The sequence below is a fragment of the Salvelinus sp. IW2-2015 genome, linkage group LG18 (assembly GCF_002910315.2).
Source record: "Salvelinus sp. IW2-2015 linkage group LG18, ASM291031v2, whole genome shotgun sequence".
Taxonomy (NCBI): Eukaryota; Metazoa; Chordata; class Actinopteri; order Salmoniformes; family Salmonidae; genus Salvelinus; species Salvelinus sp. IW2-2015.
The window spans coordinates 68,136,960-68,157,394 of record NC_036858.1 but is presented as its reverse complement, the minus strand read 5'-3'; the positions used below and the strand labels follow the sequence as shown (position 1 = coordinate 68,157,394).

The following is a 20,435-nucleotide window of genomic DNA, read 5'->3' as shown; positions in this document are numbered from 1 at the left end:
TTTAAACATAACCTCAACCACACTGCAAACCTTGTGCCGAACCCTTAAATGAACACATAAAAGCAACATTTTATTTTCATGAATTTGTACGACGTAGCCAATGTTGGCAAACATGTATTCCCCGTCCAAAGACTTGCTTTACCGCCACTTGAAGATTTGTTCCTTGTCTCTGTTTCCAGTCGGTAACATTATTATCCTAGTGTGCATCTCTGAAGCTAACAGCACAGTAACCGCTAAACATGGCTACTGTTCTCCCAACCAGACCTTGCGATAGCAACCCTGCAACCCCGGGAGCTCAGTCTGTAAAGGTAAACTTGGCAAAGATATCGGATCAGAAATACTAGTATAACGTTACACATTGCTGGKCACATACATATTGTGTTGAAGACACAACAGGCTAAGGTAGTTAACGTTAGTTAGCTGACAACACAACTGTTTAATTCAACCTACTGCCGTTTCGCTAGTTAAATACAATTGATAGCAATCTAGCTGTTGTGGGTSGATGTGTTCTAACTTTTGTGTCGTCGTTAGTTAACGACTAGACAGTTTACGTTACTAGCTAGCCAGCCATCCATAACGTTACTTGAAGTTACTTAGCTAGCATAGCATCTAGGCAGTTAACTACGGTAACGTTAGCTGTTTAGTAGTGTCAGCGTATCATTGTTTACTGAGGTAAAGACAGTTTTAAGTTGGATATTCGTGCTTTCAAACCTCCAAATAAGTGTCATGATGTTGGAAAAATTGCGCACAACATTGCACAGGAATTATTTTCACGATTTGGACATTAATTCGCTTTCCAAAGCTAATAAACATGTGGAAATGTGAGCAGCATTCTGTATTCCTAGTTGAATTAGTTATTTATTTACATTTTTGAATTTCAATAGCTCCTTAGTCATGTGACAACTTGACTCAAACAAGGTTCAGAATGTCCACTGACTACCCTTCTACATTGCACACCCTCTAGTTTGTCCATTTTCATCTCACACGATTTTACATGAATTTTTCAAAATTAAACATGTCAATAGCTCCTTGGTCATGTGACCTACTGACTTCAAACAAGGTGCATAATGTACACTGACTACCCTTCTATATTGCACACTCTTGTTTGTGTACTGTAAAATCACTCGGTGTAATGTACATTTTTCATAGTTTTAAATTTCAATAGCTCCTTGGTCATGTCAATTACACACCTAAGAAGCGTGCAGTGGATATACACCCATATTGCATAACCTCTAGTTATGTATCTTCTATATTGTTGTACATGAATATTAGTTTGACAATTAGGGGGTTCAGTCCAGTGTTGTGTTTACCCTTTTCTTTAATATTTATCTATAATAATTGGTAGTTCTAAGTACTTATTTTCCCTGGTTTTTAAAATATTTTTCCACAGTATTTAACAGCGGTACACAATAGGAGAGAGACAGATAATATCTCCTTTCATCGTTACTATCAACCATAAAGGGCAAAGTACGAGATTCATGCTATTCATTGTCCAAAGCAGGGATGAGAGTGAGCTAGTAAGGTAGGCTGTAGTGGGTTTGCTGGTCAATACATATACTGAACATGTAACCACAGTAATGGTGGCCAGTAAATCAATGAATAAATATTTAATATTGACAAATTAAACAGAAATTGTATACCTTTCATCTTTTCCAACATGTCAACAGACACTTTACTTCAAATAAGTACGAAACATTTCAGTGGTAACTTTCTCTTTATCCCTGGTTGATGTACATTTCAGAGCCTCTTCAGTGTGGATGGGGTATAGCATACATTTTCAACAACAAAGACAGCACTTCCAGTTTGTTGGTCTTTACTCTGTTGAACTCTTTTCTCTTCATTCCTAGGCACAGCACATGGAACCACCGTTGCCATGCAAAACATTCAATCTAAAACAAAACAAGCGTAACACGTTATAAATAATATCAATATGAATGCAGTATGACGAATTAGCCATCCATTGTTATATCATAGATTGTCTTACATGCCGTCACTGTTGTCAAAGATTATAAACATGTTAAATAAAGTTACTAACCCAGTCAGTCTTTTGGCCACATCCAGGTTCTTATCAGTGGCACACATGAAGCAGTTGTTTGGCTTTGTTGAACTCTGAAATCATAGGCATGAACTGAACATATGGCTGTCCCACACAACTACATCCACTAAGTTGACTGTGCCTTTAAACAGCTTGGAAAATTCCAGGAAATGATGTCATGGCTTTAGAAGCTTCTGATAGGCTAATTGACATAATTTGACCTGTACCTGTGGATATATTTCAAGGCTACTTCAAACTCAGTACCTCTTTGCGTGACATCATGGGAAAATCAAAAGAAATCAGCCAAGACCTCAAAAAAATTGTAGCCTCCACAAGTCTTGTTCATCCTTGGGAGCAATTTCCAAACCCCTGAAGATACCACGTTCATCTGTACAAAACAATATTACGCAAGTTATAAACGCCATGGGACCACGCAGCCATCATACCACTCAGGAAGGAGACGGGTTCTGTCTCCTAGAGATGAACGTACTTTGGTGCAAAAAAGTGCAAATCATTCCCAGAACAACAGCAAAGGACCGTGTGAAGATGCTGGAGGAAACGGGTACAGAAGTATCTATATCCACAGTAAAACGAGTCCTATATCGCAATAACCTGAAAGGCCGCTCAGCAAGGAAGAAGCCACTGCTCTAAAACACCATTTTAAAAATCCAGACTACGGTTTGCAACTCCACTTGGGGACAAATATCATACTTTTGGAGAAATGTCCTCTGGTCTGATGAAACAAAAATAGAACTGTTTGGCCATAATGACCATCGTTATGTTTGGAGGAAAAGGGGGTAGGCTTGCAAGCTGAAAAACACCATCCCAACCGTGAAGCACGGGATGGGCAGCATCATCTTGTGGGGGTGCTTTGCTGCAGGAGGGACTGGTGCACTTCACAAATTTTTCCTCCCATGATGCCATCTATTATGTGGATATATTGAAGCGACATCTCAAGAACATCAGTAAGGAATTTAAAGCTTGGTCGCAAATTCGTCTTCCAAATAGACAATGACCCAAGCATACTTCCAAAGTTGTGGCAAAATGGCTTAAGGACAACAAAGTCAAGGTATGGAGTGGCCTTACAAAGCACTGACCTCAATCCTATAGAAAATTTGTGGGCAGAACTGAAAAAGTGTGTGCGAGCAAGGAGGCCTAATAACCTGACTCAGTTACACCAGCTCTGTCAGGAAGACTGGGCCAAATTCACCCAACTTATTGTGGGAAGCTTGTGGAAGGCTACCAGCAACGTTTGACCCAAGTAAAAACAATTTTAATGGGAATGCTACCAAAATACTAATTGAGTGTATGTAAGCTTCTGACTAACTGGAATGTGATGAAAGAGAATAAAAGCTGAAATAAATAATTCTCTCTACTATTATTCTGACATTTCACGTACTTAAAATAAAGTGGTGATCCTAACTGACCTAAGACAGGGACTTTTTACTAGGATTAAATGTCAGGAATTGTGAAAAACTGAGTTTAAATGTATTAGGCTGAGGTGTATGTAAACTTCCGACTTCAACTGTATATATGCCTTGTTAGGGAGATTAAGTATCATACATAAGGTGTTATGTAGTCAGTGTCTTATTGCTGACAATACTGTGTTTACGTGATGACACATCTTCACTATTTACTTTGAAGTGACATAAGGGCCATAAATATTCAGGTGTACGTCATCAGAAACATTCAACTCCAATTCCAGTTATCTACATAAGGATATTACATGTCCTTAGACTTGGTTAGGTGCACATCTAATGTACTTCTATGTTCATCCTTCCTACTGTATGASATTTTTTACACTATTTTAAAATTGTGATTTAAAAAATGCTTATTGTCATGTTATGACTATTTATTACCTCACCCACAAGCATTTGTGGGGCTGCAGAGTTTTAAACTGAATGATGGAGAAGGAAAGAGGACTTTTTGTCTGTAGACCTCAGAACAGCAACCACCACCTCGCAATTGTTTCTTCGCCACAGTGCTGTGACCAGCTTAATGGACAACATGACAACTAATGTCACAGTACCATGCAGCTGCATGCCAACGACAAAGGACAGTTATACGTATTTCCAAACAAATGTGGACAAAAACATGACAATAACTATTACAAACAACAGCAAGTATTGCATGGAGTGCATAAGGATGACCAGTGTACAAGCAAACATAACTTTATTTTCTATTTTAGAGGCCAGCCTCAGGCAAATGAGTCCGGTACATCTGGACCAGAACCAGGTTATTCTCCAGTGCTCTGACCCTCATCAAAAGAAAAGTCCTGAGAATAGTGATGACTCTACTGTCAGTACAACAGCATCCCCCTCTACTGTCCATATCCCACAGCTGACTTAACATTTACCATTGCACTGAGCTGTAGTATTTCTTTATTAACATACAGCTGTGAATGTGTTTTTCAGCTCCCATGAAGATTTTTATGCTGCATAGTCAAAATAAACAAAACTAGTTAGTAGTATACATTTTTGAAATGACTTACCAGAGTCACACAATAAGCTTAGTCTTTGATAGTTCAACAAAGTAAGGACAATAATGCTTTTAGGCCTACAAGCTAAGAAGGCTATGGATATGGTAATCTCAGTTGTCATGGTTCTTGGGGCGTCTACAGCTAGAGGGCTCTCATGGTTCTTGGAGTGTAGACAAATGGTAGAAGGTGAGAGGGTGTTATGAAATGGGAGTGGGTTGGGGTGGTGCTTATAACATAATGACACCTGACTGGAGCTAGACTGAAAAGGCATCAATACCGTCCACTCAGCAGGACCTGAGAAAGCAAGAAACTGGAGACAACATTTTATGCCCGACCATAAGACTTACTAAAATGATAACGTTAWCTCTGAATTTCAACCGTTACACAGTCATTGACTATCCTATTGAAGCTTGAGGACTGTTAGAAAGGAGTCTAGGGACCATCAAATGTCCTGCGTTGTGAGATTGTAATGTCCTGGAAGGGTTTGAGGGTACAAGGGGGTCAGACAGATAATAGTAATCACTGTTAACTACTCTATCAGTCAGATACACTCTTTTTCTCCAAATGACTTCTGAGTGTGGGTCTCAGGCTTACAGATTTAAGTCTTAATAGCATGAGATGAAAGTAGACAAACATCAAAGTGTGCGATTKTGAAGGCATAGTCAGTGGACATTCCAAACCTTTTTTGAGACCAAGGAGCTATTGACATGTTAAATTTTTTTAAATTCATGTAAAATCGTGAGATGAAAATGGACAAACTAAAGGGTGTGCAATGTGTAGGCCCACTGAGTGGACACTCTGAAACTTGTTTGAAGTCAGTAGGTCACATGACCATGGAGCTATTGAAGTTTTACATTTGGAAAAATGTATGTAAAATCTTGTGAGATGAAAATGGACAAGCTAAAGGGTGCGTAATATAGAAGGGTAGTCAGTGGACATTCTGAACCTTGTTTGAAGTCAGTAGGTCATATGACCAATGAGCTATTGAAATTCAAAAATGTAAATAAATAATTTAAAATGGTGCGAGACGTAAATCAGATTGTGTGTCTATGCCATCGCGTTAGCTACAACCAGTTTTGAACGTTTTTTAGGAGTAATGGTTAAAGAGCTATTGAAACTTGAAAAATGTGATTTGTCACTATGTTGACGGTCCCTAACTGCTGTTGGTGGACGTAAGGAAAACTACAGGCGAATATCTGGCGAATATCCAACCTGAAACTGTCTTTACCTCTGTTCATTGTTTTTGTTTACATCGTGCATGTGTTGTTAGACCACAGTCCAAATCCAATGCTCTCTGTTTTGCCTCTAGGAATGCCTAAATCAGGTTGTGATAACAAGTATTGGTATACAGTCTGAAACAAAACACAGCAAAAACTTGAAGTGTCCTTTATTTTTTATTTAACTAGACAAGTCAGTTAAGAACAAATTATTACTTACAATGACGACCTACCAAAAAGCAAAAGTCCTCCTGCGCTGACGGGGGCTGGGATTAAATATATAGGACAAAACACACATCACGACAAGAGACACCACACCACTACATAAAGAGACATAAGACAACAACATAGCATGGCAGCAACACATGACAACACAGCATGGTAGCAACACAATGCAGCAGCACAAAACATGGTAGAAACATTATTGGGCACAGACAACAYCAAGGGCAAGAAGGTAGAGAGAACAATACATCACGTGAACGAGCTACAACTGTCAGAGTGTCCATGATTGAGTCTTTGAATGAAGAGATGGAGATAAAACAGTCCCGTTTGAGTGTTTTTTGCAGCTAACGTTAGCTGTAGTGAACTGAAAATAGGAGAGACCCAGGGATGGGGTTACAATGCAGAATGTTTAATACAAGTACATTTGAATTTACTCTTCCTGTGCTGTTGGTACTTCATTTGGTCGAAATTAGAGACAAAATATCCGCAGGAAAGTGTTATTTACCCGACTTTGTGCCATGGCACATAAGCAAAACCATGTAAACACCTCCAATACTTCGGTTAGTATGCATTTGTCGCGTGCATGTACTTCCATCTTGTGCATTGTGTCATAAGCAAACAAATCTTGTTTGCCACAAACTCGCATTTTGAATTCGTTTAATAATGATTTCCTGTGGATATTTTGTCTTACATTTTGACCAGCTGAAGGACCAACCCCTTGGACAATCGGCAGAGTAAGTTGAAATATAATTTTATTCAACATTTGTGACAAACAAGCGATGTTTAGGGGTTTCTATGTAAGTGTGCATGCCTTTTGCTGTACACAGTGGAAGGCAATCAGGCTACCTCTAGGCCAGCTTTATGTAATGAGAGTGGGAATGGTGCTTGCTGGATCGACACAACAGAGGAAATTAACTCACCCCTTGAGATCTGAAAACGTCCCAAAAACATTATTTTTTGAGAAAACTATTAACTTTAACAAGTAGTAATAGTTCAGGTGTTTTGTGTATCCTAACTGTATTGGCTATCATTTTAGGATGACATCGAGGAAGTGTCCAATGATGGCAGTCAAGCTCCAAAAAGACAGCGCATGGGTTCAGGTGACAGTTCCAGAAGTTGCGACACCTCCTGCCAGGAACTTGGGTATGTGGTCAGTTCGTATCTGAAGGCGTAGTTTGAAATATTTTCATCACTACTTCCTAATAGACCATGTCCAATCCCCATTACAAACACTTAGGCTGCGTTTACACAGGCAACGCAATTCTGATATTTTTTCCACTAATTGGTCTTTTGACAAATCAGATAATTTCACATCAGATCTGCTTGGTCAAAAATATCATAATTGGGCTGCCTGTCTAAACGCAGCCTACGTGTCCAATAACATTTAGTCCGTCTTTCAAACAGGCTTAATACTTCTACCCTGCTCTTAACCTTTCAGTCATATGTGTTTCCCCAGGCCCACATACTTCTCAGCAGAAAATCTGACCGAGTACAGGTGGCCATCAGACGGTAGTGGGGAGTACTATATGTTACAAGAACAAGTCAGTGAATATCTGGGAGTCACTTCATTTAAGCGAAAATATCCAGGTAATGTGACTGAATGTTCGGCTTGTATGGTGTAGTAGGATCATTGCGTGTCAATTTGATGATTAGGCTAATAGTCTTGTTATAGCCTATCTGTAGATCATACTGGTCAATCTCTGACTAACCACGCCTTATCTCAATGGAAATAAGCCTCCAGGTTTGATTTGTTTTTATCSTTAATCATTAATGTTGTCTCTGGCTGGAGCAGTCTACTACTTTTAATTACCTAATCAATTCAATCAATCAATAAATTCTTATTTTAGATTTGGAAAGGAGAGACCTCTCCCACAAGGAGAAGCTATATCTGAGGGAGCAAAATGTCATCACAGAGACACAGTGCACCTTGGGTGAGAAGTGAAAAACATGGAATTGTTGCATAATCAGGAAGAGCTTAGAGTTCAGCATAAACCACCAGGGCCTCAAGCCTTCCCAAGAGTTGTTTTGGGGAATTAGGCTACTCGTGGATACAATAATTAATTGTGAATATTGTTTTCCAGGCTTGACTGCTTTACGAAGTGATGAAGTCATTGATTTGATGATCAAGGAGTACCCAGGAAAACATGCTGAGTATTCTGTCATCCTCCAAGAGAGGGAGCGCCAGAGGATAACAGAAGAGTACTCTGTAAGCACTCTGTTCAGAGAGTATCACTATGTTAGTACTCTGTTCAGAGTACCACTAACGTTAGTACTCTCAGTTCAGTGAGTATTACTAAAGTTAGTATGCTCAGCAACATTGACACATTTTAATTGATGCGAAGTTAGCTTTGTGTTTGCTGATTTCTAGATCTTGTTACAGACTTGGACTTGAGTTCCCKAAATATTTTTTTATATAAAAATAAATTAATAATATTTGGGGAACTCAAGTCCAATTTATTTTTTGTATACTCTACCGTTCAAAAGTTTGGGGTCACTTAGAAATGTCCTTGTTTTTGAAAGAAAAGCTTTTTTTTGTCCATTAAAATAACATCAAATTGATCAGAAATACAGTGTAGACATTGTTCATGTTGTAAATGGATATTGTAGCTGGAAATGGCAGATTCTTTTATTTTTATGGAATATCTACATAGGTGTACAGAGGCCCATTATCAGCAACCATCACTCCTGTGTTCCAATGGCACGTTGTGTTAGCTAATCCAAGTTTATCATTTTAAAACGCTAATTGATCATTAGAAAACCCTTTTGCAATTATGTTAGCACAGCTGAAGACTGTTGTCATGATTAATGAAGCAATAAAACTGTCCTTCTTTAGACTAGTTGAGTATCTGGAGCATCAGCATTTGTGGGTTCCATTACAGGCTTAAAATGACCAGAAACCAATAACTTTCTTCTGAAACTCGTCAGTCTATTCTTGTTCTGAGAGATGAAGGCTATTCCATGTGAGAAATTGCCAAGAAACTGAAGATCTCGTACAACGCTGTGTAATACTCCCTTAACAGAACAGCGCAAACTGGCTCTAACCAGAATAGAAAGAGGAGTGGGAGGCCCCGGTGCACAACTGAGCAAGAGGACAAGTACATTAGAGTGTCTAGTTTGAAAAACAGATGCCTCACAAGTCCTCAACTGGCAGCTTCATTAAATAGTACCCGCAAAACACCAATCTCAACGTCAACAGTGAAGAGGCGACTCTGGGGTGCTGGCCTTCTAGGCAGAGTTGCAAAGAAAAAGCCAAATRTCAGACTGGCCAATAAAAAGAAAAGATTAAGATGTGCGAAAGAACACAGKCACTGGACAGAGGAACTCTGCCTAGAAGGACAGCATCCCGGAGTCGCCTCTTCACTGTTGATGTTGAGATTGGTGTTTTGCGGGTACTATTTAATGAAGCTGCCAAGGGTGATGGTTGCTGATAATGGGCCTATGTAGATATTCCATTAAAAAATCAGCCGTTTCCAGCTACAATAGTCATTTACAACATTGACAATGTCTACACTGTATTTCTGATCAATTTGATGCTATTTTAATGGACAAAAAATTAGCTTTTCTTTCAAAAACAAGATGAGGGAAAAAGGAAACTGCACACAGCTCTTGATAGTATCACTGATCTTTAATAAGCTTATGTAACGGCCTCACGGCCTTCGTCAGAGCTTTTGTGAGTTAAAAAACAATTCCACCCTTATGTAGACCTAGCCCCACCCACATCCGTTCCACGCAACAAAAGGGGTTGGAGGCGAAGGAAAACAAATAAGTGCTACCAAATATAACAATATGCATTTCATAAATATTAAATTAAAGTGGGTAAATAAGACGTATTAAACACGTCTGTTAAACCACAATGAGGACAAAGACCTACCGAGCAAGTGTCCATTAATCATTGGGTACATCGTACGAAAAACATCAGAGTKATCTGAAATAGGGGCATAATTCATGTTAAAATTTACAACATAACACACTTAGGCATTTCATCATTAAGACCTTTAGGAAATAATGTCTGGAGGGTGAAAATCACAAAACATTCTCTTTTGCTCAGAGTATTATTTATATCACCTCCCATGTCTGATATCTTAACTTTCTCTATGCCTCAAATCTAAAGGTAGAAATGTCATGTTTTAGATCATTAAAATGTACTGCGACTGGATAATCCCTGTCGTTTCTCCTAATTGAACTTTATATTCACATATTCTCTGTTTGAGAGAACGAGAGGTTTTACCTACATAGCACAGCCCACATGGACATTTAATAATGTAAATAACATGGGTGGTGGAGGACCTAATAATGTAATTTATTTGGAACCGTTTTCCTGTATGTGGGTGGCAGGAATATTCACACTTCATTATATTGTTGCACTGTGCGCATCCTCTGCATTTATAGCTACCATTTGGAAGAGGGTGTAAAATAACCTGGCTGATTTTCTTTTTTGGTGGCAGTTGGCATGAACCAATTTATTGTGTAAATTGCGACCTCTCCTATACACAATAAGTGGTGGATTTTTAAATTCAGCCGCCAAAACTGGGTCCGATGATAAAATATGCCAGTGTTTTTTGACCGCATCTTCCACTTTTCGCGAGTTCAAAGTATGTTGTTGTGAACATTACGGAGTGTTCTTTAGCGGGTCTTTTTTGTAGCAGTTCATCTTGTGTTTTTCCCAATGCCAAATTAAGAGCTTCATCCACACACTGTGGCGAATAGCCTCTTAGAAACCTAACGTGCATCTCCGCTGCTTTTTCTAGATAATCCTCTGTGGAGTGGTATACACGGCGCAGTCTGAAAAACTGTCTTCTTGGAAGTCCTCTTTAATGGCTCAGGATGGAAGCTGTCACCCTGTAATAGAGTATTGCTGTCCGTTTCTTTTCTATACAGAGTTGTAAACAGGGTTCCATTTGATTTCTCAATCCACGTATCGAGGTAATGAACACGTTGAGTGTCACATTCAGTAGTGAATTTGAGATTGGGGTCAATGTCATTGAGTAGTACCATAAAYTCTGACAGCTCTTTTTCCGTTCCTTCCTATATGCAAAAATTTTTTTTCAATATATCGATACCACTTCAGGACTTTATTCAAAGATGGATTTTCGTTTTCATTATTAACAAAACGTTCAAAAAGACCCACATAAAGGTTAGCATAGCTCGGAGCGAATGTGGAGCCCATCGATGTTCCATTCGTTTGGAGGTAGTATTCATCATCAAACCTGAAATAGTTATACGTCAAAACATATTCAGCCAGCTCTAGAATAAAGTTTGTTGGTGGATATTRGTTAGTATCTCTGTCTCCCAAATAGTGAGCTAGGGCTGCCAGCCCCCCCACATGCGGAATGTGACCAAAAACAAGGACATTTCTAAGTGACCCCAAATGCCTGAACTGTATTTTCCTGAACTGTATTTTCATTTAAAGTTGACATGGTTATTCAATATGTTGTTGGTAAGTTTTTATTCAAAACATTTTATCTCCTAGAAAATGCAGCAACAAAAGCCTCAGAAGGTTGAAGCCAGTAAAGTGCCAGAGTACATACAGAAAGCTGCCAAGAAAGCTGCTGAGTTCAACAGTAACTTCAACAGGGAAAGGATGGAAGAGAGAAGGGCCTATTTTGACCTTCAGACACACGTACGTTAATTCCTTGAAAAAAMACATATAGCTCCATTAGTCTTTTGTGTTTATAAGAACTCACTTGCCATGTTTGAGTAGATCCACTGAGTGTACAAGGCATTAGGAACACTTGCTCTTTCCTGGACATAGACTAACCAGGTGAATCCATGTGAAAGCTATAATCCCTTATTGTTGTCACTTGTTAAATCCACTTCAATCAGTGCAGATGAAGGGGAGGAGACATGTTGAAGAAGGATTTTTAAGCCTTGACACAATTGAGACATGGATTGTGTATGTGTGCCATTCAGAGGGTGAATGGACTAGACAAAATATTTAAGAGCCTTTGAACGGGGTATGGTAGCAGGTACCAGGCACACTGGTTTGTGTCAACTGCAATGCTGCTGGATTTTTCACACTCAACAGTTTCCCGTGTGTTTCAAGAATGGTCCACCACCCAAAGGACATCCTACCAACTTGACACAACTGTGGGAATCATTGGAGTCAACATGGGCCGGCAACTCTGTGGAACATTTTCGACAGTTTGTGGAGTCCATGCCCGACAGATTGAGACTGTTCTGAGGGGAAAAGGGGGTGTAACTCAATATTAGGAAGGTGTTCCTGATGTTTTGTACACTCAGTGTTGATCGGTACATTCATAAACTGTATTATCTATGTGGAGTTGAACGTGCAATTGAAGGAGTAAAAGTTTCAACTAACTTTCTAACAGATTATCCAAGTACCCCAAGGGAGGTATAAAGTCCTTCCTCCAGAGAGAACCAAGACTGGACCCTATCCAGTGGCCCTCATCCCTGGGCAGTTCCAGGACTACTACAAAAGGTAAGGTTCACTAACCAAAAAACTAGTCTCATGAATGCAGGTCCTGACCTCTAAAGATATTTGAGTAGCTGATAAATTGATGTTCCTGTGTTTGATACAGGTACTCTCCCAACGAGCTGCGCTACTTGCCCCTGAACACAGCCCTGTTCGAGCCCCCCCTGGACCCGGAGCTGCCTGCCCTGGACAGTGATGGGGACTCGGACGATGCAAATGACAACAAGGGAGAAGAGGGCAAGAAYAATTCAGTAAGGAACTGGATCCTTGAACTGGTTTTACACAATTCACTTGATTTCAGAGCTAGAGATGCAAAGACATGTTGTATTGTATTAACAGTAAATGCCTAGAGATGCTCTGTAAGTTGATTCAATGTAAGCTCTTTTGCAGCTTGCTTGAATAGTAAGAACTGAATTGTGTCTACAGGACAGCTCATCTGGAAACACCTCAGATGGGGACAGTCAGGACAGTGGAGTGCAGTCAAAGGGCAAGGCCAAGGACAGGACTACCACCCCGGCTAAAGATGCCACCCCACGCCCCAACCAACACAAATCTGTCCCTGGGTACAAGGTAGAAGAAAAAAGCCCCTGACTTTCTCCAACAGCACTTCCCTTTCCCCTTCTTTACTACCCCTTCCAGCTTCTTCAGCACTTTCAATAGAGAGACTCTCCTTTGTTTTTCTGGCCCTGTCACTCCTCACACATACACTCCACCAGGTGGCAATAGTTCTTATTTGGGGCAACACTCAAGTCTGTGGACTTGTTCTGCCTTCCCTCTTTCACTTGGTCCAGTTTGCTACTGATGGTTCCATATCAATCATATGGTTAAAATACTGATGGTTCTAGATCAACCATATGGTTAAAACCAATGATTTATATACAGTATATACACTAGATGACTTAACATAAAAATAAGTATAAAAACATTGTCCTTAAAGCTAGAATCCTTAATTGAAACAATAAATAAACATACACCCCGTCTCTGTTTTGGTAAAAATCTGAGGGATGGGCCTGGAGAAATGTAACTACTCTCAAATTCATAGACAGAACTATGGATGCAAGGACTGACCATCCATTATACCAAACGTATAGTTTTAACCATTTTGAGGCTATACAGTGTTCAAGTCAAATTGTATTGGTCACATACACATATTTAGCAGATGTTATTGCAGGAGTAGCGAAATGCTTGTGTTCCTAATTCCAACAATGCAGTAATAATTAACAATACACACATCTAAAAGTAAAATAATGGAATTAAGAAATATATACATATTACGACAAGCAATGTCGGAGTGGCATTGACAAAAATACAGTAGAATAGAATACAGTATGTAAACATTATTAAAGTGACCAGGGATTCCATGTCTATGTTTATAGGGSAGGATCCTCTAAGGTGCAGGGTTGAGTAACCGGGTGGTACCCGGCTAGTGATGGCTTTTTAACTGTCTGATGGCCTTGAGATAGAAGCTGTTTTTCAGTCTCTTGGTCACAGTTACTTTGTTTACAATTTACTTTGTTTACAAACATTGGAGTTAAACAAGCTTCTATTTTGGGTATTGATGGTGTACAACAGTTGAACTAAGCTCATGAGGCATTTATAAATTATATTCTTCAAGAATCAATGGGTATAGATCATTAATTTAAATCCCAAAATTGATGTATCTACTAAGGATTCTAGCTTTAAGGTATTATTTTGCGAAAGTACTGTTACTGTCCCTGCTACTACAACAACAACATATTTACATGTAATTTTGTCCTTGAAACATTTTAATTGAAATACTGTGGAATTCCTATGGAAGACTGCTTCTTCTGGGCAGTGCCAATATGGTTGACTGGTGACTTCAAAGCCTCTCATTGGCCAAAACATAGCATCAGCAATCCAGGGTCTATATACATCATTGGTTGAAACACTGATGGTTCCATATCAGACTTTATAAGCAATAACAGTTTGGAGTAGTTCTTTCACATCTGGAACTTTTTCTTCACAGCACTTTCGATTGGTCCTGAAGACTTGTACATTTTTCACCGTATTCTTTGAATGTCTTAATATACCTCTTTTCTGTCTACTTGGCAACATACTAATTAAAGGGATAGTTCACCCAAATTACAAAATGACATTGGTTTCCTTACCCTGTAAGCAGTATATGGACAAGGTATGACAGCGATCCGTGCTTTGATTTAGTTTCCATGGTATTGTTTCCAGATTTTAGCATTTGTGGCACATATCCATTTAAAGTCATGAGACCGATTTTATTAGCTTTTTCATGTTCAAATAATTTATAAGTGACTTCATGGAACTTCACAATACATTTCTGATACTTTTGGATGATTTGGACGTGATGTGTGAAAAAATGCTAATATCAGTCCCATGACTTGAAGCAACTTTGTGTCACAAATGCTAAAACATTAGCATTTGTAAACGGTTCCTTTGGAAACGAAACCAAAGCATGGATTGTTGTCATACCTTATCCATAGACTGTTTACAGGGTAAGGAAACTAATATGTCATTTGGATGAACTATCCCTTTGAGACATGTGAGCAGATATATTTGGCTGCTAGATTAATTGTTTTTAAACAACATACAGTATTTCTTGTTATGATACAGACTTTATAAGATGCATCCATTTGATTTAGTAGTAGCACTTCAACTACGGTAATACTTGAGTGTTTTGAACGTTTTATATTTCAAGTTGTCAATACTTTTAATGCAGTATTCTACGGTTGTTTGAAATAACCTTACATACTGTTCTTTGTTTGAGACTGGAGAACACAATGTTACTGTGCCAGAGGCCTGTTAATACATCTTCTCTATGTTGGCTTTTTTTTTTTTACTTTCGATTGCCTCTGAAAGTTATTGTTGTGTTCAGTTAGGAGTATGGCTTTTCTGGGATCAACATGATCAACCTTCTGGCAATTTACGCTCTGTCTTACTGCAAGGCTACATGGGAGATTAATAAAAGTTAGTTTGCTAAAAATGACAGCAAGAGCAGTAAGCCCAAATGTGGCATGACTGGTATTACTACACTACATCCGGATTTGATCATTGGTCATTGATTGCTGTGGAGTGTTCATAACTTTCCACAGGGATTGATTTGTCTGTTAACTTTCCAATCAGCATGTTTCCAAAGGGAATTTGAATCATTTACTTTGAGTATAAACCAAACTTTAGAAGTTTAAAAATGTTTCACTACTTACTTTTCATTTATTGTTGGTATGTAATGCATACATTACATTATATATCTTAGATGTGTTCGGAATTTATCACTAACTTTCTAATATCGGCGCTCATTGAATTTAAGGCTAAAGTCAATACAGTACTTGCAGAATAATTACCTAGCTATAGATAACATGGCCTTAAAGTTGACTTTATTATAATTTTAATGCAAGTTAAGAGTTCAGGAGCTGTACAAAAAATGTATTCTTTTCATACTGATAATGATATGAATATCCTTAGTTGGCACTACACTGCAGGGGTAGCCATCTGAAGCCTAACAGAAAATATGTAGCCTTTTCTTCTTGTTTTGCACCAGTCAATGGAAACATTTCAGGATGGCAACACCAAACGTTTGACATTTTGAAAACTGATTATATTTCCACGAACACATAGAAACCTACTTCATACTCATGGGCTATATCCTCCTAACTGATTGCACACTTGTCATTCCCAATATTTGTGCAGACTGTCTGCCTAAGTAGGTACAGTTTGTGTTCAATTTGTTCCTGACTTGTACACTTCTCTCTCTTAGAATGTCATGTCTTACATTTTTTATTTGAGTGTAATGGCAAAGGTGTCATACCTTCCTTTGGATAAATATTTCTCCTAGTTTAGCTGGCACCCCTCTTTCTGTGGAAAGGGTGCCAGCTAAATTAGCTGTCCTTTTATTAACTCAACTGTGTGTCTCTAACCTCCGGTTCACCCTCCCACAGGTTTCGTTGTTTGTTTTAGAAAGGCTTTTACTGTTCTTATCTAATCCAATACTCTTTATGTAGGAAAACCTTTATGTCAGTCTTTAGACACAGTTCACCATTGAAATAAAAATTTCAAACAAATAGACTACAGAGATGTTTTGATTGTGTTAGCAGCACAGAGACTGTAATGAGGTCATGTAATGAAATACCTGCAGGGAAAGAGTTTTCCTCCCATCAGAAATCACTTTGGCTAACTACCTTTTTATAAATGTGTGACCACACAATGTGTGGAAACAGCTTGGCGTCTACCGGAGGGACATTCAACTGTTTAACCTGTTATGAACAGCTGTGGGGGACACCGTGGCACATCGAAATGGATCTTAAATCAGCTTGACCTCTTGGTGTTTGCCTTTTGGAGATTTTGAGATCTGAGAATCATAGACTCCCATTCCCCATGACTAGAAAGGGTTTGTGGGAGGTTCTTAAAAATGACAAGGCTTTTCCTAGTCATTCTTGTTTGGGGTTGTGAAGTAAGAAGCACCTAACAAGATTGGATCTATTGTGAGTAAATTAATATAGACCTCCTATCAGGCCTTTTAGGATTTAACACCTTGTATAATGTGTGTTGCCCAGAAGCTCTGTGTCACATGGTGCACTAGGCCTTGTTGCTAAACATGATAGCATTGTTCTGTCCTTGCAGCCTAAGGTCATGCCCAATGCTATTTGTGGCATTTGCCAGAAGGGTAAGGAGTCCAACAAAGAAGGAAAGCCAGAAGCTCTCATTCACTGCTCACAGTGCAAGAACAGTGGTAAGTGGAACTGCTTGTTTTTTTTATTAAAACTGACAAATTGCACAGGCTTGTTCATAATGACCATAACGCCTCTAAGATATGAGCAACAGAACTTAATCTGAATTGTTGGGATCACAAATTGGAATTATACAGTGTGTTTTGGAGAAGTGCTGTGGTGTGTGTGTGTTTGTGTCCGTCCCAGCTCACCCATCATGCCTGGACATGAGTGAGGAGCTGGTGGGTCTGATTAAGACCTACCCGTGGCAGTGCATGGAGTGTAAGACGTGCACGGTGTGTAAGCATCCCCATCACGAGGAGGAGATGATGTTCTGTGACACGTGTGACCGGGGCTTCCACTCCTTCTGCGTGGGCCTGGACTCCATCCCTCTAGGTGAGCTCTCGCTCTGGGTCTGTTCAAATACTTTAAGGATGTATCATTCCTTCTTTCCTTGGTGAAACCTTTGTGATGGAATTGTTGCTTACGCCTATCAATATGTATTAGATCAGTGATTACTTGAAGGATGGAAGGGGGAGGGTATAAGAAAAAGAATCTCTGTCTTTCTCTCTCATTGTAGCTAATGTAGTCTTTTATGGAGTTTTGGGGTGATTTGAATTTCTGGTTTTATGTGAAAATAACATTAATTTGCATAGCCATCTGAACTTGGTGAATAATGCTAAATTAGAAATCTGTTTTTAGAGTTTTCCAAGACTGGCATTTAAGATTTTTTTTTGTGCAGTCAAGAAGGGTTGTGTGTTACCTCAACTTGCTATAATTAGCGTTGCTGCAAATGAAACACCAGAAAGTTCATGTTCGGAATCTGGTCAAAATGCTTTAGAAGTGTTGAAATCAAATGTCAGAAAGTGCTGGTCTTAAATGCCTTTTAGTCTGATGGATCCCACAATGCAGTCTGTTTTCTAGCCTTTGGGTTGATGTTACGTATTACAGCTGGTCCACATGGTTTTTCTCCTCAGGTTGCTGGGTTTGTGAGTGTTGCAACAAGGAGTCCTCAACCCCCAAGAAGAAAAGAGGAAGAAAAAAACAACAAAAGTCTAAATCTGCATATAAATAGAATGTGATCAAATCAATAAGCTAACTGTTTTGATACTTTTTGTACTTTAGAATGTGTTAAGATTAAGTTTTGTAATCCTGTGTATATATATATATGGATTTCCTTTGTCTTAATTATATTTGAAATGTCATTGCCACTGAAGTAAAACATTTTTTGCCAGTAAATGTTTAAATTATTTAACCCATGACTGCCCTGAAGTTTAATTAAAACACAGATGATGTCCCTAAAATGCCCTTCCTACCATTGTGCCCCAATAACTTCTCATCAAAGTGGTGCCACCTAATACTCTAAATTACAATAGAACTCTAAATCAATCACATGTTGTTGTTGTGACATGTCTAAGAACACAGTCAATACATCCACACATACAACAGGCACCACAATAGCTGCTCATGCGTAAGGACTGGCTTAAGTGTGACCAATTAGTCACTTGGAGAGGTGGCCTTGTGTAGCATCTTAACAGCTCTGTTCAGGTGAGAGCCAAAGAGATCAGTTTGCCTCTTATGGTCCCTTTGGGCCCTGGTGTGAAGTCTTATAGCAGCTGCCACGTGGCGACCAGGTAGACTACACTAAGAGAGAGACGTACGCAGCTCCCTGTCATCTGATAGGTGAGAGTGTGGAGTACAATAGGCAGTTGGAAGCAGGAGCAAGACACTAACGATACGCGTGTGAACGCTCGCCGCATGGCATAGAAAGGTCAGTGTTCCACTCAACAACCGCAGTTTTTTTATTTTTTTTAGGAGCCCATTCAGTTAACATATCGACGTTCAACAACTGAAGCCTGYCTTGTTCTGTTGTGAACTTGTATAAATTGCACTCTTATTTGCCATGTATATGAGCCAACAGTTGAAATTAGATACTTTCTATCATCTGGGCAAGAAGAGGAATGCCATTTTAGGCATGCTGGTCTAAACCTGGAGAGCAGTAAGAACTTGCTGTGCTTTAGCCTTAATGACCACTAGATGGAAACCAAAAGCTTTTGGTTGAGTCATCTTTGCTCTCTGTCAATATCCCTGGTTGGTATGAAGATGCTGTATAGTGAACAAATACCATATTCAATAGTGTGAAAGATTCTTGCTCTTGAAGGTTTGCACCAGAAGTTGTACCAGTTTGCGCTTTGTATTTAGGAAATAATAATAAATAATAATGTTGCTTCGATGTTCGGGAACACAACAAACCAATGTTCTGGGGAGAAGATGTGTTCCTAACCAGTGAGACAATATTCTGGGGAGAAGATGTGTTCCTAACCAGTGAGACAATATTCTGGGGAGAAGAGTGTTCCTAACCAGTGAGACATAGTCATGGGGAGAAGATGTTTCCTAACCAGTTGAGACAATATTCTGGGGAGAAGATGTGTTCCTAACCAGTGAGACAATATTCTGGGGGAAATAAATGTTCCTAACCAGTTGGTCAATGTTTGGGAGCACAGCAAACCAATGTTTTGGGGAGATGTACCTAACCAGTGAGCCAATGTTTGCAACCTTTTTGTTGGGAAATTCGATGGAACCTTTTGGAAATTAATAATTGTTCCGTTTTTATTCACTGCAGACTTCTTTATTGCTGTCAGATGTCAAAGCGATCTCTTGGGTAAATGATTTTCAGCATAACATGTGAAACTCAGATTTTTTTATTGCAGTCTTCCAGACTGTATTACCCTGGAGTCTCATTGGCCTACTGAAATAAGGACGTCCTTCACAAGTTGTCTTTATGACCAGGATTTATGGACAGACTCTGGGACACACTTTATAAAGTGGGAGTGAAAGTCCCATCTTTTTTGATAGATTGACACACTTTTATGTGTTAAAATACTTTTAAACAATGTGTCATGAAATAAAACTGATCCTCTCATAAAGCCAACAGCAGCTGTCAGAGAGATAACAGCCTGTGGCTGTCTGAGCCTTGCTGGTTGTGAGAAACTACCAGGCTGTATCACTCCTCTGGCTTGCATCTTCCTCTTGGGTCAAAGCCAACACTGGATCACTTGCTACTATGTATTTTATTTTATTTACCTTTTTTTTTAACTAGGCAAGTCAGTTAAGAACAGATTCTTATTTACAATGACAGCTTGGGAACAGTGGGTTAACTGCCTTGTTCAGGGGCAGAATGACAGATTTTTACCTTGTCAGCTCTGGGGTTTTGAACTAGCAACCTTTCGGTTACTGGCCCAACGCTCTAACCACTAGGCTACCTGCCACCCCATCAATTATTGTATCAATTATTAATCGGGTAAGCTCATGGAAAATACAAACACTTTAGGGCTTTTAAATTAAAAGGCCCCTC

At 39.2% G+C, this 20,435-nt stretch overlaps 1 protein-coding gene across 2 annotated transcripts; it reads left to right on the top strand.

Annotated features, from left to right (window-relative positions):
* The first annotated feature begins 142 nt into the window (after positions 1-142).
* On the top strand, positions 143-18,319 carry LOC111978243 (PHD finger protein 10). Of its 2 annotated transcripts, XM_024008190.2 has the most exons (12): positions 145-308; positions 6,990-7,096; positions 7,410-7,540; positions 7,801-7,884; positions 8,035-8,159; positions 11,424-11,573; positions 12,283-12,392; positions 12,493-12,637; positions 12,813-12,956; positions 16,995-17,103; positions 17,288-17,476; positions 18,058-18,319. In XM_024008190.2, the coding sequence occupies exons 1-12, from the start codon at positions 240-242 to the stop codon at positions 18,153-18,155; spliced, it is 1,461 nt and encodes a 486-aa protein (XP_023863958.1). In that variant the 5' UTR covers positions 145-239; the 3' UTR covers positions 18,156-18,319. The 2 variants fall into 2 exon arrangements, with proteins under 2 accessions (XP_070304765.1, XP_023863958.1); XM_070448664.1 differs by lacking the exon at positions 7,801-7,884 and having other exon boundaries at positions 143-308.
* The last annotated feature ends 2,116 nt before the right edge of the window (positions 18,320-20,435 follow it).